The following is a 23,302-nucleotide window of genomic DNA, read 5'->3' on the forward strand; positions in this document are numbered from 1 at the left end:
AAGCTGAGGTTAATGCTGAAGTCAAGTTTAGAACGGGCTTGCATACAAGTTTGTTTTCTACCAGTTGACATACAGTATACTTACCCCTTCTACTGCTCCTCTCCCTCCCCCTCTGTTCTCTCCTCCTCCCAGACCGTCCGGGGCTGATGAACATCAAGCAGGTGGAGGAGATTCAGGACAGCATCCTGCAGGCCCTGGACCAGCACCTGCTGGGCAACCACGCTGACTCACATTACCTCTTCCCCAAGCTGCTCAACAAGATGGCCGACCTGCGCCAGTTGGTCACAGAGAACGCCATACTGGTCCAGAAGATTAAGAAGACTGAGTCAGAGACCTCACTTCACCCGCTGCTGCAGGAGATCTACAAGGACATGTACTGACTGGACTGAACTGGACCGCACTGGTTTTAGCTTCCTAGAACAGCGGTGGTGTTCACTCACTCCTTTCCTGTGAGTGGGAGTCACGGGTGCATGTTTTTATTCCAGCCCAGAACTAACACACCCGACTCAACTCCTCAGCCAATCAATCACGACCTTGATCAGTTGTCAAGTGTGTCAGCGTTTTATTCTAACGTTTTTAATAAAAGCATGAGGAAAACGGATACCTGAATTGGCAATGTGCAGACTGGGGGGAGTAATGACTATGAATATAGCTGCACACTCTTGTTCCGATGCAATTGATTTATAAAGAATCACCATAGTTTGGGCAGCAAGCTGCCTTCATCAGGGTCTCTTGACTGTCTCTGGACTGGATGGAATGACATATTTAGAACATATACTGATTGGGAATGGAGCAATGGACTAATGGGAGATATACAAAGTAACACACTCTACCACATATTAAACATGTGTGGAAATGGTTGGGTGTCCCAAATATAAGCTGATTTTGAGCTGTTTCAAGACATAATCGATGCAGTTGTATAGCAGGCTTTTAACTGTGGTTGGACAGGACTGACAGTTGACAGGCTTGTAGTGTCCTGCTCTCAACGTGGTGACGGTGCAGAGGTATTCCAGGAGAATAGCAAACAGCTCCCCAACCAACGCCACAACAAAACCAAGACTCCTCATTTTCCCCATCTATTTTTCGACCGATGATCTGCGTTGCTATTTTTATACAACAGATTTTTGTAGTCTCTCCCAATCGCGAGTGTTTTTTACAACGGTCAACCCATTCTTAACCCTGCAATTCAGGGTTATCACCAGACTGTTCTGCCATTGTTGTTTGTGCTACAAACTCTCTGAGAGGTCGTGATGCTGATATTCAGAAAAATGCTGGTTCTGCTTGCCTGTACAAATAAGAGGGTCGTCGGCAACCATGGGTGTCCCCTTTCCCATTCCTAAGGCCCTTACACTGGTATAAGCTAACACCAAACCCCCTTAACTCTCCTTTCCTCATATGGATACCTTCAGTACAAATTCACACTCGTAAACCTCCCAATTATCTGCCAATCATAGAACGGATTTGATTGATAACTCACAACCCCCCTTCCATGTCACTCCCCCAGAGACTGTGTCTGATAGTAGGAGCAGTTAATATTTGTAGATACCCCCCCTCCTCCTGTTAGACCAGGAAGCACATGGACATACTCAGTCAGTCTCACTTCTCAATGGACACATACATTTATAGATTCTTACAACCTCCTAACCTCAATACCTTTTGTTTTCTTTTGTGTACAACTGTTGGGTCTAAAACCATGGGGCGATTCTGTGTTGTCACACTGTGAAGGTTAACCTGACCACAGGGTCTGTGTAAGATGTCTCCGTGCATGATTTTACTTATATGTTTAAGTTAGATTACTTAATTATGTATAATTGGAAGTATTATTTGTATGTATTCTTTCAGCCAGGCGGTGTTCTGTAACCTGCGCACTGTCGATAAGCCAAACTCTGAAGCCGGTCGCATGCTTTCCAGTCGAAACAGTTCACGCATATACACTTTTGACCGGTAGTGTATTACGACAAACTTTATTGACGGTTTTGTTTGTTTTGTTGTTCGGTAGGGTTTTTTCCGGCTGTTCCCACACACATTTTTTCTTGAGGCAAGTCTAAGTTCGGTAGCCGACGCGTACGCCCCTTCATCGGTGATAGGTCAACAGTAGGGGTGGGAACTATGAACGGGATTGTTAAATGAAGTGTTTGCTGTCATTCAACGAGAGCACAGCAGCAGCTTATTGTCTGCACTGCACTACTAGTTTTCATGCACATTATTTCACTTGAAGTACTGCACCAAACATCTTAGTCGTGCAATTCTACATCTAAGACCTCCTCGGCAAAAACTTCAATTTTCTATTTTGAAGAAGTGTTACTGGCTATGCTGCTATGGTGGCTCAAGAGGAATAAATAACAGTAATATTGCTGCTTTTTTTCTCTTTTTTCAAGAGAAGGACTTAAGGGAGTATGCGAGCACAAACATTCGCTTCGCCTAGCCGAGTTCTGCTAGGAGCAAACCGAACCTATGTATGCGGATGCCTTAACAGTACATTTCTCATATGATGAGCTTCCCTCTCTTTCCTTCTTTCCCTCTCTTCTCATTCTTCCGCAGAGTATGGTGCGAAGGATTTGGCCAACTATCGGTCACTCGCACAGTCTAACTTCAGACAGGGAATGAACCATTTTGTAATACTTAGAGAAAAATGGATCCTCCTCCTTTAGTTGCTTCGCTCCTCCTTTCCCTCTTTCACTTCCTCACTGGTCTGAAAGGCCTGATCAAGTGAAATCAATACAGCAAAGACTTCTGTAGAACTTCCACCATATAGACTTTACCTATCCATTTATTTTAGATCAGTGATCAACTGAAGGGAGTTGAAATGCATGCCAACGGTTAAGACATCACTGCTAGAAATATATTGACTTGATCTATTGCTCTGGACAAACCATCAGAATTCTGAAGCTGTTGGAGTTCTTAGATGCAGGGGGACCAATCTATTTTGCCATGAGAGGAAATTGGTTTATCCTCATTCTTTAGGTCAACCAATTATGGTAACTGATGAAATACTGCATTTCCTACATAGCAATTATTTAAGTGATATGCAAATCAATGTATGTTTCTATTTTTATTATTTTCTATATTGTGACATAGAATTACTGCAAAAATGTTTGTATTAGTGGAGGACATATGTGACTCCTTGCCTATACAGTAGATGGGTTGCCAAATTGTTACATAGATATCTCTTGAATAAGCGCTTCAGCTGTCTATTTCAGCTCACAGGAAGTTGCTCAAGCACAACTCATTGATCTGATGCTGATGACCTACAGCAGAAATGTTCACACAATGCTGCATTGGCCATGTTCTGTTGCCAAGTTGAGGATGATGATGATGAAGTGAAAAGTGTTCAACCACCTGATCTGGTTACAGTACTCTGTATCCACTTGGAGTCAGTGTACCCTGGGGGGGGGGGTCGTTTTTCCCCCTGTGCGCACCTTTTTCTTCATCTAACAAGTCTTCCTTTCTCTCAGTATGAATATTCTTCTATTTTTTTCTGCTTTTTGTCTGATGCCCCTGGTGTCACAGACCACCTGTGGTTATTATTAAACATGTATTGTCACTTTTGTGTCAGTAAACTTTTAGCGATATGGTTTGGTGCTGTACTGTTCTAAGTTACTGTCCATGCTCTTTTCTGACTTCTCGCAGTCAAATGACTATGCCGCCCCCTCTGAATTCCCTTAACTTGCAGCACTGTTACCTAACTAAAGAAGTTGTCAATTAAAAACCCTTCTCCTTGTTGTGTTTCAGTTTTTGTTTTTACATTTCCTTGTTACTTTTCAGTTACTGAATAGAACTTGTTACAATGAAATGTCAGCAAAGTATTACTGCTGCACAACATATTTTCCAGGAGCAAGAAGCTAAAAAATATATTGGAATCTCAATGGTTGACTGAATTTATTTCCCCATAAAATGTATGAGCACAACAACTAGCACAGGTCTGAAATATTCTACCGTCTACAACCGCAAACTGCATTTCCTCCGTGTAAACACCTGGTGTTAACTGTCTGATGGATAGGATTTCTACCTTCTGTACAGAACTTCCTACAAATGGTTGAATAAAACATTGAGTAATACTTTTGATGTGTCTCTTACTTGCTTGACTACATTTGATGTACTTGTTTTCAATTATTTGGATTAAATCTCACTATCACCACCCTACAGGTGGTAAATCATTGGATCGGATTCATTTGATTCAATGCAATTCAATCTTTGAGGACTGCAACCATAGAAATACAATTTATTTATACCTATTAATAAGCCATTGTAAATGTATTGTCTATGGTTATTTGACTCACTGCTCAGGAATTTGCTCACTGTCACCCTATTTTTATCACCCTATTTTATCAGGGACTCCTACTGAGCCATTAGGTCTCTTTTACAGAGCCCTGAATTACAGAAAATAGACATACAAATATAAATACAAAATTCAAGCAGAAAGAAAAAGTCATAAAAAACAGAGGCACAAAAAACTAAAATGTAAGAACATTTTGAAGATTGTTCCACAAATAAGGTGCGAGAGAACTAAAAGCTGATTTACCTAACTCTGAGACCAAAGGAATTTCTAGAGTTAGCCATCCCTGAGACCGGGTGTAAAAAATAATTGGTTTGCAAATGCAACTAGGGCCATGTAAATAATTGTTAAGCTACTCATTTTTAATCTGTGTGCGACCAGGCACAGAAAAATAATTTGGTTGCACTTTAATGTGCATCCCGCAACCTACGGAACAAACTACCAAAAAAATTCAAACAAATAAACTAAATCAAGCAACTTTACTGTTAAAAAATAAACAGATCTGATCCCTACACAGGCTCAAGGGAAGCCTGGGAGGGCGGGCCGTTTTCCGGCGCCAGTACACCTTGCAAGTCTTCAGATGTAAAATCTTTAAATCCCAAAAACGTTTCTGCCACAGCCACAAATGTCCAGTTTATTAGACTTCTTTGAGCCTTGAGCCATATAGTTTACAACAGTGGCAATGAACGCCACAAAATCCACCTTTTTAACACACAGGGTATCTTTTGACTGGCAGCAAACATTTACTACAGGCTGTGTTGCATCCGCTACCATATCTTCACTAGCATCACACGCTGCTTAATTCGAACTCAGCATCCACCTATCCGATCACCCGTTGTGAGGTCAGAACACTCGGATCAACCCTACTCCTCAGCCAGTGTCCAGTGTAGCATTATGGTTAATGTAGTCATTCTACAGACGCTTACATCATTTGCATTTTGCCAGCTGAATCTCCCATAGTAACCGTAGCATTCCAAACACAAAAGCCGGGAAAAAATACAAAACACAGCTAAATATAAGGTGCCATGTAAGAGGATGACGTGCTTCTTTTGATCCTAAAAGGAAGAAAATCTGTGCAAAATTTTAGGTGTAGAACCTCCCTCAGCTGAGAGGCTTATGGTTATTGTATTATAATATAGATGATTTACCGTTCATCAATGGTTGGATCATGAAATTATTCTATAAAAGTTATACTTTTAAACTAATAACCTATCAATTTATATTCCTGTGTCTATCCGATCCTCTTCTTTAGTTGTCTTTCGATGTTGTGCAATGTTATAGGCCTAGATATAAACGTTTATTAAGTAATGATTTGTCGTTTATAATGGTTGGAATCCAACCGTTGAATCAATCAGTTATTATAGGTTGGGAGGGGTGGTGAGGTCAGGTAGGTTACCCGGCCTGTCTAACGCTTCCTGCGGAATGCAGAGTTTGGTTTTCGCCAGGCATTACTGGAACCATCTCGTCCAGAAAGTTGACTCAAGTTTGCCAAAAAGCACCTGGATGATCATCAAGACTCTTGGAAGAACGTTCTATGGACAGATGATTCAAAAGTATAACTTTTTGGACGAGATGGTTCCGGTAATGCCTGGCGAAAACCAAACTCTGCATTCCACAGTAAGAACATCATACCAAAGGTCAAGCATGGTGGTGGTGGTGTGATGGTTTGGGGATGCTTTGCTGCCTCAGGACCTGGACGACTTGCCTTAATAGAAGGAACCATGAATTCTGCTCTGTATCAGAAAATTCTACAGGAGAATGTCAGACCATCCGTCTGTGAGCTGAAGCTGAAGTGCAGCTGGGTCATACAGCAAGACAATGATCCAAAACACACAATCAAGTCTACATGAAAATTGCTAAAAAGCAACAAATTGGAAGTTTTGGAATGGCCTAGTCAAAGTCCAGACCTAATCCCAATTGAGATGTTGTGGCAGGACTTGAAACGAGCAGTTCATGCTTGAAAACCCACACGTCACTGAGTTAAAGCAGTTCTGCATGGAAGAGTGGGCCAAAATTCCTCCACAGCGACGTGAGAGACTGATCAACAACTACAGGAAGCATTTGGTTGGAGTCATTGCAGCTAAAGGTGGCACAACCAGTTATTGAGTGTAAGGGGGCAATTACTTTTTCACACAGGGGAATTGGGTGTTGCATAACTTTGTTTATGAAATAAATATGTAATTGTTGTGTTATTTGTTAACTTATGTTCCCTTTATCTAATATTAGGTTTTGGTTGAAGATCTGATAACATTCAGTATCATGAATATGCAAAAGTAGAGAAAATTAGAAAGGGGGCAAATACTTTTTCATGGCACTGTATGTGTGTGTGAGAGCGAGAGATGGGGGGCGGGGGGGTAAATAATATTTGTGCAAAGGAGAGAGAGTGCATGTGTCCATCTGTTTACAAGTGTAAGTGTTAGTGTGTGTGTGTGAGCGAAATAAAGAAAATCAATAATCTACAACAGAAGGGGTCAGGTCTGTATACCGACTGTCAGGAGGCAGCCTGTCGCCCCTGGTTTCCTTCCTTAGAGTGTTTCCTTTGTTGAGGTGTGTGTGTGTGTGTGTGTGTGTGTTTGTGTGTGAACTGCATGTGAACCCAGTGAGCTATGCCAGATCAATGCGTTCAGCAGATGTGTCTGAACAATGACACCCCAGAGACCTCACTGACCCTCCAACTATTGTTTTTCAAGGACAGGCTCAGGCCGGGGTATCCAGCCTACATACAGAGCAGAGTGGAGCGCACCCGATGGTTGCCTGGTTACCCAGACTCCTTGCTCCGGCCAAACCCTCCCCATTCCCTGGGAAACCTAACCTGACATTTGTTTGGAACTCGGACTGTTAGCCCCCACTGTGTTTGAATGGGGATAGGAATGTGAGACTGTAAAAGTTAGCAAATAAGCACTTAGTTTACAGGCATTGTGACAATTGTGGGGTGTTATGATTTATGATCGATTTATGTCTTATGTGTTAACTCAAGTCTCTCGTCAATCCCCTTGTCGCTGTAGCGCAAGAGCATCAGTATTACCAGAGTAGCAGCCACTGATCTCTACTTTGTCTTATAAATGGACAGATCACTTGGGCAAGGCAGGTCAGAGTTCAGCATAAATTCATGATTATGTCTCACTGTACCTCCAATGCCACATCATGCCTGAGGACTTTGATTTGTTCATTTTGGTCTTTGAAACTGCAAGAACCAATACTATTTACAGGGATGAATATTGTTATTACCAATGCCAGTGACATAAATGTCCAAATCCACATATTCATTGCAGAAAATAGGCTAGAGATTATTCACAGGGGAAAAACTACAAATATGTCCGGAGCGGCAGCGCAGAATTTACGTCACCGAACCACGTCTATAAACGGCGACGGACTGCCCTTCATCCTTCTTTTCAGCAATCTGTCGCGTGTGAGCAATACAGTCAAAATGAGGTGAGAGAAAATTATAGCAAATAAAGAATAACAAGAAGTCAGATATGCTATATTATCATCAGTGATCCGTTAAATCTTTTCTCTAGCTCTGCAGCGTGACTGCGTTCACTTTCAACTTCATTTTATGAGGAATTTGTGAATTCTCCACCTCTACTATAGTGCTACTAGCTTGCATGCTAACGCTAGAATGTGAGCTACATACATCCACATCCATCTAACATTAAATCGTAATCCTTTTTATTCCGAACTTAACTAAATTGTGCCGTACATGACTGGTAATTGTTAAAATTGCAATAGTTTTGTGATTTCCACTCTTTACTGGCTTTTACCCGTTTGTAATGTCGACTGCTGGCGAGAACTTGCTATGGCATGAAGTCAGTTAAGTCAGCTAGCTGAATGTGGTACAGGGATGCACATTCATGAATTCTTAGGGCTATGTATAATTTTGTACACTGTCATTGACACTGACTAACATTTTGTGTTTGATTACAGCAAGGTGTCCAGGGATATGCTCTATGAGGTGGTCAAGGAGGTCCAGGCGGGATCTCTGGCCAAGCCACGCAAGTAAGAACCTTTCCTTTCTCTAGTCAATAGCGGTCCCTTGGCAGCTGATCTGTTCTGACTGCTAAAAAGACATGTTATTGCACATTGGTCTTTCCAATAATTTGATATACTGCATTTTTTGTCATTACCCATTTTGTTAAATCTCGCGTTGATGATCTCTTGCTTTGTTCCTGAACCTGTGATGTGCCAACTTCCTTTCTTGAAGGTTCACGGAATCTGTAGAACTCCAGATCAGCTTGAAGAACTACGATCCCCAGAAGGACAAGCGTTTCTCTGGCACCGTCAGGTTCGGCCCCTTTCCCGTATCACCCATCCTTCTGCCTGTCTGCCCCTCCTAGTCCTGAGTGAACTGGCCTGGTTTGGCCCTTCGATCTGGACATTCATAACTTACTTGCTCACACCCAGTCCCATTCATGCACACTCAAAGACACTTATGCAGTCAAGTACAATCTCTCAAACACACTTTTGCAGCAGACCTCTCATACACTCGCACACAAACTAAATTCCACTAGCAGGACTAGTGTGGGACAGGCAGTGCAGAAGTGTTTGGGTAGTCCGACTGAACCCCTCCCTTGCCCTGGGAGAGGGAACCAGCGGGCGGACCCTTACCCTGGGTCTTAAAACATGAGGGGAGGCAGACGGGGGGGTCTTCGCACCTCCCTTGAGCCGACCATTTTAGTTAATGGTGTTGCTGGTGGAGTCCAGAAGAGAAGCCAGTTGGTGTGGTCCTGGTAAGACTCCAGAGTGCTCTTCTCTGGTATGAGTCGTCCCTCCGGGTTTGAATCGGGTCCAAGTTGGAGAGTCACTGGATGGCCATGTTGGAAAGGGTGAAAGTGACTTGTCTGTACTGATCAGAAAGTGCATAAGCTAGCGGTGTAAGTATTTAGGTTTGGAAAGGGATGGTGTAAAGGTGGGTTTAGGGGTTAATCTAGTCAGAAATCATCCGTTCTAGCATGGCCAGATGGTGATGACCCTCATGGTTTGTGTGAGCGTTACTGGGGCGCCATATAGTTTTGTGAACTGTTATGATTCATCCCTGTAGACTGAAGACCACCCCCAGGCCCAAGTTCTCTGTGTGCATCCTGGGAGACCAGCAGCATTGTGACGAGGCCAAGGCTGCAGAGCTGCCCCACATGGACATCGAGGCCCTCAAGAAGCTCAACAAGAACAAGAAAATGGTCAAGAAGCTGGGTGGGTGGCGCTTTGAGTCACTTCCAGATAGTTTTCGTCTTATGAGCCGTCTAGGTCTTGCACTTGTTTTTCTACATTTAAATCTGTCTTCGATTGTCCCTGTCCTGAGGCACTGGGTCCAAGTCTCGCGTTCTGGTCTTGGTAGTTCTGTTGACGCCATCTCTTCGTCTGCCCCAACAGCAAAGAAGTACGATGCCTTCCTGGCCTCTGAGTCTCTGATCAAGCAGATCCCTCGTATCCTGGGGCCTGGGCTCAACAAGGCTGGCAAGTTTCCCTCCCTGCTCACCCACAATGAGAACCTCAACGTCAAGGTTGATGAGGTCAAGTCCACCATCAAGTTCCAGATGAAGAAGGTATTGCTCAGTTTGGTGCCAGATATAGTGTATGTAGTTGTATTTTCATGATTCGTGCATCCAGACTCTGAAGTCGTTGTGTTGTATGTGTAGACAACTTTGGGAACTCTGTTTTAAGGTAGCGGCCTTGTTCATTAGGCACTTTGTTACATGTCTGTTAATCCAAAGCTGCTCGGATTTCTGAAACACAACATTTTGTCAACACATATATTTTTTAATGCAGCAACCTGTCCCGTCTCATTGTGACAATGTCCTCTATTCCAGGTGCTGTGTCTGGCAGTGGCTGTGGGTCACGTGAAGATGTCCGAGGAGGAGCTGGTGTACAACATCCACCTGGCTGTTAACTTCCTGGTGTCCCTGCTGAAGAAGAACTGGCAGAATGTCCGGGCCCTCTACGTCAAGAGCACCATGGGAAAGCCCCAGCGCCTCTACTAGAGGACAAACTCTTTTACTACCAATAAAAGGACAAATCGCATCTTCTCTCGGTGGTTATTCTTATGTTGTGCCAGATGTATTTGTGTAGGTTATCCCCTCTGCAAGGGATCGAAAGACATATGATCCTAAACTTAAGTCACTAACCTGTTTATGGAAGTAACGCACAATGCCTGAAGATTTTATCCATTGATGTTTAAATGTCAGAATGCTGTGAACTGTTTCTAAACTGGGCAAATGGGCTACAGATGAGATTTAGTGTTAACGCATATTATATTTTAGTCATTTAGCAGACGCTCTTATCCAGAGCGACTTAGTTATATTGTCTGCCCCAGTTCTACTGGACCTTGTGATAATACCAGAACATGATGGGAGTGGCCAGTGTATGGCACAAAGCTGATGAAGGGGTTTAGTGGGGTTAGTGTTGATCTCTAGATGGGATGCAGCTAATGTCAAAAGTTGTATGTTTGGGTCAAGTCAGAATTTACTGTAATGCTCATAACCTCTTAATTCTAACTCCATGTGAAAAGTCAATTCTGACATTTGCTCTATCCCAACTAGTCAGAATCTGGTTAAGTTGCATTGGGCTAGCAGTGTACACCACTTGGGTGCTGGGTAAAATGGACAAATCTAATGCAGGATGGTATTTGTTATTGCTAAAAGTGACATTTCATTTGAGTTTGAAGTGGGCATGGCTGACATTTTCAATTTGTCTGTTAGTAGCCGTTCAGTTTCGGAGTGGTTTAGTGGGGTCTTAAAATGTCAATGTTAAGCAAGGGTCAAATGACCCCTAGTACAGTGTAGTCAGAGCAAAACAACGTGTACAATTACAGAATGTATATTATGTAAGCACAGTCCCTTGTTGACCACCCTGGTGATCCTGCCATGTGCCCTGGCTGTCACCTCTCCACCATAGAGCACAGGAGGCCGACATGACACTTAATCAGATTACATCTGCCTCTTCCTCTCTGCTCTGAGTAATACAGCAGGAGGCAGAGTCACAGGGTAAGAACTGTCAAGGCTTTTGTCGTCCTGTCTGGCATTCCATAGAGATCTAAATGTATGTATGGTTATAACCCCACCATTACCTCTGAATCTGTTGGTGGAAATTGCCATATAGTTTATACCTATCCAATCCTTTCAGCTCTATAGAAGTGGCTATAGGCATTCAAGTTGATTCGTAGTTGGGCGTGTGAAGGGCAGAATGAGTCGGTACCGACCACCAAAGAGTGACTCCAGCTTCACTGGAGCTCTGACATCACAACCAGGGGTAAGCAAAGGAGGGCTCTTTGTAAGTCTGTAGCTCTAGATTCATTGTCAGACGGGTGTATCTCTCACTGTATGTCATTTTGACAGTAACCCTCCAAAAAGTCATTCATAAACCTTTTAAATTGCCATATGTAGTAGAATGCTGTTTCATGGGCTTTAGGAATGTGACTGAAAAAGTAAAAAAAGAACAAATAACCTGAAAGTATCAGTGAAGGCCGTGGTCAAGGCTACGACTGCGCCAGGAAATGAATGGTGTTTACTCAGGCGTTCAAAAGCGCATATCACACCAAGAGCTTACTGCATCTTATGTAGTTCTTTATTAGTTTTAGTTTAGAAAACGATCTTTCCGCAGAAGCAACAGTTACAGGGATGGTAAAAACATCTTGATTGCCATAGTAACATCAGGGAAACTGCAGAAGGGAGTTGTGCTTCAAATACAGCAGTTCTGTAACATTTAATTGAGCCTCTCATTCTTCTTAATTGCCGACCTTACGGAAAGAGATTAACTGAAGGCTATAGGAAGCTCTGGGACAGGTTGTCTGGATACTGGACATCCAATAAATTGTGAGATGCAAACAGATTGTGTTTCGGAGACAACAGTTATTGAGGGCTTGCCTTGAGCAAAAAAAAAGCTGTTTGCGATTTCGTTAATACTGGTGAACCGGGGTTTGAATTGTGTGTTGCAATATCAACAGTCCCTCGTCTCTGGTATAGCCTACATACACATGCTACATTTAAAAACTTTTATAGCGCTTTTCAAAGGATCTCGAAGCGCATAAAAAGTAAAACAACAAACAAAAAATGTAAATGATGGAGATTGAAAGTCTCAGTCGGTTTGGGATGAAGTTGAGGCAGTTTGGGCTGGAAAGGCAATGTAGGTTCAGTGGAGGGGGTATCGATGGGACCGCCAAGGAGAAACAACGACAGTCTGATAAAGCAGGCCCGGAGCTTTTCAACAGCCCACCACACCTGCTTCTCTAAATGGTCAGTCACTCCATTGGAGCCGCTTATCTGGTACTGGTCCTCCATTGCTAGGAATGTATACTGAACAAAAATATAAACGCAACAATTTCAAAGATTTTACTGAGTTACACTTCATAGAGGGAAGTCAGTCAATTGAAATAAATGAATTAGGCCCTAATCTATGGATTTCACATGACTGGGCAGGGGCGCAGCCATGGGGGGGGCCTGGGAGGGCAGGTGAAGAAGCCAGATGTGGAGGTCCTGGGCTGGCGTGGTTACACGTGGTCTGCGGTTTTGAGGCTGGTTGGATGTACTGCCAAATTCTCTAAAACGAGACGTTGGAGGCAGCTTATGGTAGAGAAATGAACATTCAGTTCTCTGGCAACAGCTCTGTCAGCATGCCAATTGCACACTCCCTCAACGTGAGACAAGATGCACCTGTTTAATGATCATGCTTTTTAATCAGCTTCTTGATATGCCACACCTGTCCAGGTGGATGGATTATCTTGGCAAAGGAGAAATGCTCACTAACAGGGATGTAAGCAAATTTGTGCACAAAATTTGAGAGAAATAAGCTTTTTGTGCATATGGAACATTTCTGGAATATTTTATTTCCACTCATGAAAAATGGGACAAACACTTTACATGTTGTTCAGTATAGCACCCAGCACCCACTGTGATGCCACGGCTGCTGAAAAGCGACCACATTTTGGCAGTGGTTACGAGCGTTCCATGAACAGTCCCTGAACTTCCTCTGCTACCTCTGGACACAGCATGCAGTCTTTGGTGTAATACTTCCAAACAGATTAAACAAAAAGCTGCATTATTGGAATCCAAACAGCCAGCTAGCTATCTATCAAGCCAAAATATAATTTTCATCATGATCCTGCAACTCTGAGAGTCAAGACCACAGAATATAGTGATTAAACCCTAGATAATACCAGTGGAGGCTGCTGAGGGGAGGACGGCTCATAATATTGGCTGGAACGGAGCGAATAGAATGGCATCAAACGCGTGGCAACCATGTGTTTGCTGTATTTGATACCATTCCACTCATTACGCTCTAGCCATTACCACAAGCCTGTTCTCCCCAATTAAAGTGCCACCAACCTCCTCTGGATAGTACACTGCATAATAAAACAATCCCTAGTAAGCTAGTGTTTTGAGGGTGGACTGACAGCATTATTTGGCATTAACAGACTGGTTTTACGCACAACTTTCTATCCAAACTGGGATAGAGCGCGAGGAAGGCTCGTGTCATGCAGGTTCAGGTAGCCTATACAGGTAGTCACCTGGAATGCATTTAAATTAACAGGTGTGCCTTGTTAAAAGTTAATTTGTGGAATTTCTTTCCTTCTTAATGCGTTTGAGCCAATCAGTTGTATTGTGACAAGGTTGGGGCGGGATACAGAAGATAGCCCTATTTGGTAAAAGACCAAGTCCATATTATGGCAAGAACAGCTCAAATAAGCAAAGAGAAACGACAGTCCATCATTACTTTAAGACATGAAGGTCAGTCAATACGGAAAAGTTCAAGAACTTTGAAAGTTTCTTCAAGTGCAGTCGCAAAAACCATCAAGCACTATGATAAAACTGGCTCTCATGAGGACAGCCACAGGAAAGGAAGACCCAGAGTTACCTCTGCTGCAGAGGATAAGTTCATTAGAGTTACCAGCCTCAGAAATCGGCAATTAACTGCACCTCAGATTGCAGCCCAAATAAATGCTTCACAGTGTTCAAGTAACAGACACATCTCAACATCAACTGTTCAGAGGAGACTGCGTGAATCAGGCCTTCATGGTCAAATTGCTGCAAATAAACCACTACTAAAGGACACCAATAAGAAGAAGAGACTTGCTTGGGCCAAGAAACACAAGCAATGGACATTAGACCGGTGGAAATCTGTCCTTTGGTCTGATGAGTCCAAAGTTTTGGTTCCAACCGCCATGTCTTTGTGAGACGCATAGTAGTTGAACGGATGATCTCTGCATGTGTGGTTCCCACCGTGAAGCATGGAGGAGGAGGTGTGATGGTGTGGGGCTGCTTTGCTGGTGGCACTGTCAGTGATTTATTTAGAATTCAAGGCACACTTAACCAGCATGGCTACCACAGCATTCTGCAGCGATACTATCATTTGTTTTTCAAGAGGACAATGACCCAAAATACACCTCCAGGCTGTGTAAGGGCTATTTGACCAAGAAGGAGAGTGATGGAGTGCTGCATCAGATGACCTGGCCTCCACAATCACCCGATCCCAACCCAATTGAGATGGTTTGGGATGAGTTGGACCGCAGAGTGAAAGAAAAGCAGCCAACAAGTGTTCAGCATATTTGGGAACTCCTTCAAGACTGTTAAAAAAGCATTCCAGGTGACTACCTCATGAAGCTGGTTGAGAGAATGCCAAGAGTGTGCAAAGCTGTCATCAAGGCAAAGGGTGGCTACTTTGAAGAATCTAAAATCAAAAATATTTTTTAACAGTTTTTTGGTTACTACATGATTCCAAATTATTTCATAGTTCTGATGTCTTCACTATTATTCTACAATGTAGAAAATAGTAAAAAAAATAAAGAAAATCCCTTGAATGAGTAGGTGTGTCCAAACTTTTGACTGGTACTGTATATTTTGAAGTTATTTTTATTAAGTAAACACACACAGTGATTTATTAGACGTGCAGTGATGATTTAAAAATAACATTACAAAGACTGCATTGGAGCTTTAACCAGTCTGTTGAGAACTTGTTCTCATCTACAATAACAGCCTGGCCAAGAGCTTGTTGACTGATTTGTGTGTTGTCCCTCTCCCAGCCCCCTGCTAAGGAGGCCACTCCCTGTGAGTATGCTGGCATACTGGGGGACAGCTCGGAGTCTGACCAAGGTAAGGAATCCGATTGGCTGCCTGAGCTGCATTGTTACCAGCAGCAGGACATGGCAATACTTCAATTTCCTCTCTCTGTTGTTGTATGCTAGCAAAGCTGTGAACACCCTGTCCTCTCTTCTCCTCAGAGCCCAGTCCAGAGGACCAGCTGGCTGTCTCCTGGGAGAACCTTCCTATACTGGAAAGACTGGGCCTCAGCACGTCAGTTGATACTCAGACACACTTTTAACGCTTTTTCGATATTTACAACCTCACCATTATATTCCCCCTTTCTTTCCCTTTCCTCAATACCATCTCTCTCCTGCCCTTAGTGGTACAGAGATGACTGAAGAGGAGGTAGAGGTGAGAATTCTTTGTGATTAGTGCACTTAGACATACACACTCCACACATCACACACACACTGTTCTGTCCCCTATAGAGTGCGTTTACCCAGCTGGCTCTGGCGTTCCGTTGTGACCAGTACACCCTGGCCCAGAGACTGCAGGCTGAGGAACACGACAGAACTGTGGCCCAGGAGAACCTCAACCTGGAACTGGAGCGTGCCAGAGACACTCTGCAGGTAGGTATGTATGCATAGCAGCGGGAAGTAGTTTGGGGGTGCTGCGCCAACTCACAACTTACAGTAGTGAGTGCATACATTTTCATACTTTTTCGTATTGGTCCCCCGTGTGAATCAAACCCACAACCCTAGCGTTGCAAGCACCATGCTCTACCACTCAGCCACATTATCACATCATCACAAACCACTTGATGTCTCAATGTACTCAATTACTGTATTGTGCATTGTTTTTCTTCATGGTGATGGAAGGTCTACAGGTATAAACCTAGATGACCAGCCTATGTACAATACAGTAATGTACATTTACATTAAGTGGTTTGTAAGGATGGTTGTTTTCCATGTTATTTGATCAAGAAAAATATTTAATTTGATGTGGATGTTTTGGGTCTTTTCCCATAACTTTGCACCTTTTGATGTAAATGTTTGAGGACAAGGTTTTGTTCTTTCTGGATTCCATTAGAATGAGGATTGCAGAGAAAGGGACACGGCAACAACACTTACATTTCCAACTATTGAACCCTGCAAGATACTGTTCTTAATTATACAACTAGCTGAGATGCTGAAAAAATGGTTTGCCTGCGCTACAGACGTCTATATCGGTCTGCTAATATAGGACAAAAAATCAATTGTATTAATATATATTTTTAATTCCGATTTTTCAGGGTGTGCTGCAGCACCCTCAGCACCCCTACTTCCTGCGGCTGTGTATTTGTGCACGTGTTTGACCTGGCTGCTTGACTCTTGTACAGTAGTTGATGGTCTGATAAATTTCTGTTTAAACCTTATCTCTCTCGTTCTCCTCTAATCCTCTCTTCCCCTCCTCTCTTCTCTCCTCCCTCCCTCACTCCTCTCCTTCCCCCCTCTCTCACTCCCTCTCTCCCAGTCTCTGAGAGGTAGGTGTGTAGACGCTGAGCGGTCAGAGATGTTGAGTTGTATCGAGGCCAGTCTGGACACAGTGCTGGACGGCGTGAGTGACATTATCGCTGCTGCTGAGATGCTGGGGTCCGTGCACCAGGTGAGGAAGTGATGTCATCACGACAGCGACACTGTCTGACGCCCTAGGCTTGCTCTTTTGGGGTATAAGTCCAGGTTTTGATTAATGCTCAATGAAAAATTACTTTGTATAAAAGTGTTATACAAATAGTTTAATTGATTGATTGATTGGTTTATTGGTTGGTTGGTTGATTCATCGATGTCTCTGCTGGGTCAGGAAGCGCGTGTGTGTTGTTCTGTGGAAATGATGGAGGTTCATGTGGAACACCTGAAGCGTCGACATGCCGTGGAGAGCGCCGAGCTGCTGGAGACCAGGAAGCAGCTCTACCGCAGGATTCACAGCGACTCAGGCAAGTGCTGCCCCTCTGTGGCACGGAGGAACTATGACACAGACAACAGATAATTGATTTGTTGGGGGGTTACTTTGTTGTGGACATGTGAAAGTACATTTAAGCACACTGCACTATTTTCTGAATCAATCTATTATTTGAAGTATTGATTCTTATATGATTATCATAATAGGGAACAGTTTAATCAAACTGTACAGTGTAACAAGATAGTTCACATATGGAAAGGCTGTGTTCTGACTGTTGGCTTTCAGAGGAAGGAGACGTCAGGAATCGGTTTGTCAGACGAGACTCCCTACAGGTAACAGACACTTCACTTCAATGTGTTTTTCTGTCCTGTCTTCACATATTCTGCCCTTAAATATCTCAGTTAAATGAATGAAAATATCAGTGGGGGCAGGCCAGATGCCTTTAAAAATGTTTTTCAAATGTTTCACTTCTTTTTCTCTCCTTCTTTCCCCATCTTTCTTAGACCCTCACTCGGCGAAGAGTCAGCGTAACACTAATCCCAACGGGGTCCCAGGTTAGAAACAATAACAATATAAGACTTACTCCCATTGTCGCCCTGTGACCATTGTATACATAACTCTTATTCTGTCCTGTCTTTTCTCCCTCCTCTTCCATCTCCACCTCTCATTTTCCCTTTCTTAGCTCAGTGACCTAGAAGCCAAGTTCCAGGAGGGTTGCAGGGTCGGTGCTGACACTGACAGCCAGGGGCCAGAAGGAGGCAGTGTGAACCAAGCCAGCAGGTACAGTAAAACCTGCCCTGTCATTTGCACGGTTGTTCGTCACTAGTCGCTAGATGGCCATGCTAGTCACTAGTCAAAGTGAAGGCGAGCCTTGGCTTTCATAAGTATGTGCACCACACAGGCTTAGACGCAAGTGCACAGACTGCAGTATAAACCTATGATGACTAACTGCTGATGAATAAGAACTGCTGTAGAGAACACATTGTGTGTGCATGGTGTCTGCTGATCTTGTGGATTATCTTGTGGATTATCATCTTGTGTTCATAGCATCAGAACTATGTTGACCTCTGCAACGGCAGCATTGTTTCTTGTGTATTACATTCCGTTACCTTGTGAGGACTTTAGTCTTATAAAACACAAAGTAAATGTGGATCTAACTGATGAAAGTGGAAATGTAACTGTTTCTCTCCTTTTAAAGGCCCTCTGAGATGATGTCCCCCCTGGCAAGCCCATCCCCCCACGCCACCCTCCTCATTAGACAGAGCTCCACACAGAGCTCCCAGAGCCTGGAGGACGAGAGCGAGGTAGCCCCTCACACCAGGTAGCCCCATCAACTGGTTCACCATTGTCTCATTGAGATTTGAATAAGGACCTGAGCAAGGTTCAGGTGTGGCTGATGCAGGGCTTTCCCTTCCTCTAATGCTGTGTGGCTGCCTGTGTCTGTGTGTGTCAGTTCCCTACAGATGACGCTACATCACAGGCGGAGGTCTGCCATCCTGGAGCGTGAGGCCAGTTCAGAGGAGGCCGAAGCCGAGGGTTCAGGGGTGGAGTCAGCAACGGGGTCAAGAGCAGGGTCAATAGCTGGCACAGCCGAGCCCAGTGAGCTCTCTATGGCCGAATCAGTCTGCACCTCAGAACCGTGAGTATTAAGATTACTTAACATTATTAAGATGTTATTAAGTTGCTATTAAATCGTACTAAAATGTACTAAGATGACTTACAACTTCATATTAGTAATCTGATATAGCAGATGGTTGTCATTATCTGGCCATGCTAGAAAGTGTGTATGTTGAAGGCAATAGTCCCCTGTAGCTCAGTTGGTAGAGCATGGCGCTTGCAACGCCAGGGTTGTGGGTTAGTTTCCCACGGGGGGCCAAAATGTATGCACTCACTAACTGTAAGTCGCTCTGGATAAGAGCGTCTACTAAATGTCTAAAATGTAAAATGTAAATGTAAAATGTAATAGTGATAATGATGACGTGGGATAATGGGATAATGATGATGTGGGATAATGATGAGAAATCTGGCCATAGCATGTACATTTACTGAGGTCATGATTTGAATCTGCTTGTTTCCCTCTAGGCCAGTGGTTCTGTCAGAGCAGCATCCCCTAGCTTCCTGGCTGTCTTACTGTCGCTGGGTGCTGGTGCTACTGCTCCTCCTGGCTCTCTCTTTCTTCCTCATGCTGGGGTTCCTACTCTGGGGCCTGAAGGTTCCTCACCACAGCCCTAGCTTCTGACATCTCACTTCTGCTGCACTGTGTCCCAGCTCTACACCACAGAGTTCTGGGTTCCACGGTCTGTGTTCAAAGATATTACTTTTGTACCACTGAGTGCTGAGGTCTATGTTATAATAAATAATAATATGCCATTTAGCAGACGCTTTTATCCAAAGCGACGTACAGTCATGTGTGCATACATTTTTACGTATGGGTGGTCCCGGGGATCGAACCCACTACCCTGGCGTTACAAGCGCCATGCTCTATCAATTGAGCTCTGCACCCCCACCATGGACTGGGCCCACTCTACCTGCTGTAATATGTTGAACAAATTGCTTGCGCTGAACCTGTAATATGATGGAGGTAATATGTTGTATGATATCTGTGGATGTTGTTTTTGTTTTGAGCCGTGCATGAAAAATTAAATTAACAAAATTGAGATTGTACCTGCTGTGTTTAAATCAAAATCAAATCAAATGTTATTCGTCACATGCTTTGTAAACAACAGGTGTGGACTAACAGTGAAATGCTTACTTACGGGCCCTTCCCAACAATGCAGAGAGAAAGAAAATAGAGAAATAATAGAAAAGTAAAACACGTAATAATAAAAGTAATAAGTATATAGATACGATAACTTGGCTATATACAAGGGTACCAGTACCGAGTCGATGTGCAGGTGTACAAGGTCATTGACGTAATATGTACATGTAACTAGGAATAAAGTGACAGTAAAGTAAACAGTAGCAGCAGCGTATGTGATGAGTCACAAAAGGGTCAATACAGATAGTCCGGGTAGCTATTTGGTTAACTATTTAACTATTTAGCAGTGTTATCGCTTGGGGGGAGAAGCTGTTCAGGGTCCTGTTGGTTCCAGACTTGGTACATCGGTAACGCTTCCCGTGCGGTAGCAGAGAGAACAGTCGATGACTTGGGTGGCTGGAATCTTTGACAATATTTAGGGCCTTCTTCTGACACTGCCTGGTATAGAGGTCCAGTGATGTACTGGGCCATACGGATTTCCCTCTGTAGCGCCTTGCGGTCGGATGCCAAGCAGTTGCCATACCAAGCGGTGATGCAGCCAGTCAAGATGCTCGCAATTTTGCAGCTGTATAACTTTTTGAGGGTCTGAGGGCCCATGCCAAATCTTTTCAGCCTCCTGAGGGGGAAGAGGCGTTGTTGTGCCCTCTTCACGACTGTGTTGGTGTGTTTGGACCATGTTAAGTCCTTAGTGATGTGGACACCGAGTAACGTGGCACGTCCTATGCTGTCCTGACTCAAATGTTCAAGCTCATATCAAACTCTTTATATATCTTTGGGGTGGGCCAAAGGCAACATCAGCAGAGCTGGGGCACGGTGGAAAAGATGGCCAGACACAAGTGCAGAGCCTTTGCTTCTGCAATTTGCACCAGCCGGTGCGACAGGGATGAGTGAGTGAAAACTCTTTGTCTTTTGCTTATTATGTTTTCCATGATCCAAATCAGTGTCTGTTTTATCTTCTTATGCTTATACAGGAAATAGGCTTTTTTGTCAATTATGTATGAAAGCAATATTTATTATACAAGTCAAGTAGCTGAATATTAAAGCAGTAAGCACATTGTTAAGGGTTCTGTTCTCTATCTCAATGACACAGGAATACTCAGTGTCCCCCTCTAAGTCCAGATGCTCATGATATTCAGATGACTGTCAGGGACAGACAAAGCATGCTGAGACCTGGTTGACCCTGGCTATGCTCCCTAATTAGTAGGAAACCGATATATATATATATATACATACATAAATGTATATTAGTATATACTTAAATACAGAGGGTTTCACAACATTAAGACATCTTCATTATTTGATTTTTTTATTAATACAAACGTCTATACATTTTCTTTCACTTTGAGAATGTGGAGCAGGTTGTGCAAATAAGTAGAAATACAAATCTAATTTGATCCCATTTTAGATTTAATAATAAGGCAGCAAAATGTGAAAACTGCAAGGGGTGTGTAGACTTTCACTAGGCACTGTATATACCCGTCTTTTACCATAACGAACCGATAGGACCTGTTAAGAGCAGACAATTCATGTCACCACACAAACCAAACCTCTTCACCCTCCCTTAACCCTCCTTGTTAACCGCTGCCTATATGGGGATCATATAGAATCACATATCTAATAGATATGATTACTGGCCCATGATCCCTCTCCTCTGAAAGCCCCTCAGCTCTCTCAGCCACAACGACTGACATATATACATATATAGAGCATTAGTGACATATAACGCTACACAGGCTCTCTCACCCAACCCCTGCACAGCTAACCATCGTCTCCTGATCATGTTACCTGCAGTTCACTCCAGTGAGTTCGTAAGATCATGTTGGTTCTGGCACTGCAGCTCATGGTCTTTATACAGTAAAGAGGTGATGATAACAATGATACAATCCCTGTGAATAGCACCATGGTGAGCGCATCACTCACTGCATTAGCTGGTTGGCTGTGTCGCTAATCTGCTAAGTGTGGCTATCAATACCCTGGCAGCCATTGACTGACAAAAGGTCCAGCGCTGTATCAGGTGCATTCATCTAGGCATCCAGCGGCAATGAGGCTAAATTAGGTCAGAGGGTATCCAAGACTAACCTAGCACCGCCTTCTTTCCGGAAGAGCAGGGACATTCTGAGGCTGCTAAAATCTCCATTGAACTACAGTGGGGAGAACAAGTATTTGATACACTGCCGATTTTGCAGGTTTTCCTACTTACAAAGCATGTAGAGGTCTGTAATTTTTATCATAGGTACGCTTCAACTGTGAGAGACGGAATCTAAAACAAAAATCCAGAAAATCACATTGTATGATTTTTAAGTAATTAATTTGCATTTTATTGCATGACATAAGTATTTGATCACCTACCAACCAGTAAGAATTCCAGCTCTCACAGACCTGTTAGTTTTTCTTTAAGAAGCCCTCCACTCATTACCTGTATTAACTGCACCTGTTTGAACTCGTTACCTGTATAAAAGACACCTGTCCACACACTCAATCAAACAGACGCCAACCTCTCCACAATGGCCAAGACCAGAGAGCTGTGTAAGGACATCAGGGATAAAATTGTAAACCTGCACAAGGCTGGGATGGGCTACAGGACAATAGGCAAGCAGCTTGGTGAGAAGGCAACAACTGTTGGCGCAATTATTAGAAAATGGAAGAAGTTCAAGATGACGGTCAATCACCCTCGGTCTGGGGCTCCATGCAAGATCTCACCTCGTGGGGCATCAATGATCATGAGGAAGGTGAGGGATCAGCCCAGAACTACACGGCAGGACCTGGTCAATGACCTGAAGAGAGCTGGGACCACACTCTCAAAGAAAACCATTAGTAACACACTACGCCGTCATGGATTAAAATCCTGCAGCGCACGCAAGGTCCCCCTGCTCAAGCCAGCGCATGTCCAGGCCCGTCTGAAGTTTGCCAATGACCATCTGGATGATCCAGAGGAGGAATGGGAGAAGGTCATGTGGTCTGATGAGACAAAAATAGAGCTAAACTCCACTCGCCGTGTTTGGAGGAAGAAGAAGGTTGAGTACAACCCCAAGAACACCATCCCAACCGTGAAGCATGGAGGTGGAAACATCATTCTTTGGGGATGCTTTTCTGCAAAGGGGACAGGACGACTGCACCGTATTGAGGGGAGGATGGATGGGGCCATGTATCGCGACATCTTGGCCAACAACCTCCTTCCCTCAGTAAGAGCATTGAAGATCGTGGCTGGGTCTTCCAGCATGACAACGACCCGAAACACACAGCCAGGGCAACTAAGGAGTGACTCCGTAAGAATCATCTCAAGGTCCTGGAGTGGCCTAGCCAATCTCTAGACCTGAACCC

General features: G+C 43.7%; 4 protein-coding genes across 5 annotated transcripts in view; all 4 read left to right on the forward strand.

Annotated features, from left to right (window-relative positions):
• LOC121575434 (peroxisome proliferator-activated receptor delta) overlaps nt 1-4,063 on the forward strand; it is a 47,427-nt gene extending 43,364 nt beyond the window's left edge. For both annotated transcript variants that reach the window (XM_041888552.2, XM_041888551.2), the window contains exon 8: nt 133-4,063. In XM_041888552.2, the coding sequence (XP_041744486.2) occupies nt 133-380 (248 nt within the window). In that variant the 3' untranslated portion in view covers nt 381-4,063. The remainder of the gene's footprint in view (nt 1-132) is intronic.
• A 3,569-nt stretch (nt 4,064-7,632) lies between these two features.
• Nucleotides 7,633-10,291, forward strand: LOC121575449 (60S ribosomal protein L10a). The gene is made up of 6 exons (XM_041888577.1): nt 7,633-7,708; nt 8,201-8,272; nt 8,478-8,558; nt 9,315-9,463; nt 9,644-9,816; nt 10,081-10,291. The coding sequence occupies exons 1-6, from the start codon at nt 7,704-7,706 to the stop codon at nt 10,249-10,251; spliced, it is 651 nt and encodes a 216-aa protein (XP_041744511.1). The 5' UTR covers nt 7,633-7,703; the 3' UTR covers nt 10,252-10,291.
• Nucleotides 10,292-15,263: 4,972 nt separating this feature from the next.
• On the forward strand, nt 15,264-17,338 carry LOC121575452 (inositol 1,4,5-triphosphate receptor associated 2-like). The gene is made up of 6 exons (XM_041888581.2): nt 15,264-15,354; nt 15,483-15,555; nt 15,666-15,696; nt 15,774-15,914; nt 16,798-16,929; nt 17,125-17,338. The coding sequence occupies exons 3-6, from the start codon at nt 15,676-15,678 to the stop codon at nt 17,308-17,310; spliced, it is 480 nt and encodes a 159-aa protein (XP_041744515.1). The 5' UTR covers nt 15,264-15,354; nt 15,483-15,555; nt 15,666-15,675; the 3' UTR covers nt 17,311-17,338.
• Nucleotides 17,339-17,474: 136 nt separating this feature from the next.
• On the forward strand, nt 17,475-19,621 carry LOC121574641. Its single transcript, XM_041887179.1, has 6 exons — nt 17,475-17,555; nt 17,727-17,777; nt 17,906-18,003; nt 18,422-18,544; nt 18,677-18,862; nt 19,306-19,621. The coding sequence occupies exons 1-6, from the start codon at nt 17,475-17,477 to the stop codon at nt 19,460-19,462; spliced, it is 696 nt and encodes a 231-aa protein (XP_041743113.1). The 3' UTR covers nt 19,463-19,621.
• The last annotated feature ends 3,681 nt before the right edge of the window (nt 19,622-23,302 follow it).

Source organism: Coregonus clupeaformis, chromosome 10, assembly GCF_020615455.1.
Source record: "Coregonus clupeaformis isolate EN_2021a chromosome 10, ASM2061545v1, whole genome shotgun sequence".
In the NCBI taxonomy this organism is placed as follows: domain Eukaryota; kingdom Metazoa; phylum Chordata; class Actinopteri; order Salmoniformes; family Salmonidae; genus Coregonus; species Coregonus clupeaformis.

Coding starts and splice junctions, on each gene's coding strand:
- LOC121575449 (XM_041888577.1), top strand. Junction 8,273..8,477: donor TCTCTGGCCAAGCCACGCAA/GTAAGAACCTTT, acceptor CCTTTCTTGAAG/GTTCACGGAATCTGTAGAAC. Junction 8,559..9,314: donor CGTTTCTCTGGCACCGTCAG/GTTCGGCCCCTT, acceptor TCATCCCTGTAG/ACTGAAGACCACCCCCAGGC.
- LOC121575452 (XM_041888581.2), top strand. CDS start 15,676: ATGACTGAAGAGGAGGTAGAG. Junction 15,915..16,797: donor GTGCCAGAGACACTCTGCAG/GTAGGTATGTAT, acceptor CCTCTCTCCCAG/TCTCTGAGAGGTAGGTGTGT. Junction 16,930..17,124: donor TGCTGGGGTCCGTGCACCAG/GTGAGGAAGTGA, acceptor CTGCTGGGTCAG/GAAGCGCGTGTGTGTTGTTC.
- LOC121574641 (XM_041887179.1), top strand. CDS start 17,475: ATGGAAAGGCTGTGTTCTGACTGTTGGCTTTCAGAGGAAGGAGACGTC. Junction 17,556..17,726: donor TCAGACGAGACTCCCTACAG/GTAACAGACACT, acceptor CATCTTTCTTAG/ACCCTCACTCGGCGAAGAGT. Junction 18,545..18,676: donor GAGGTAGCCCCTCACACCAG/GTAGCCCCATCA, acceptor TGTGTGTGTCAG/TTCCCTACAGATGACGCTAC.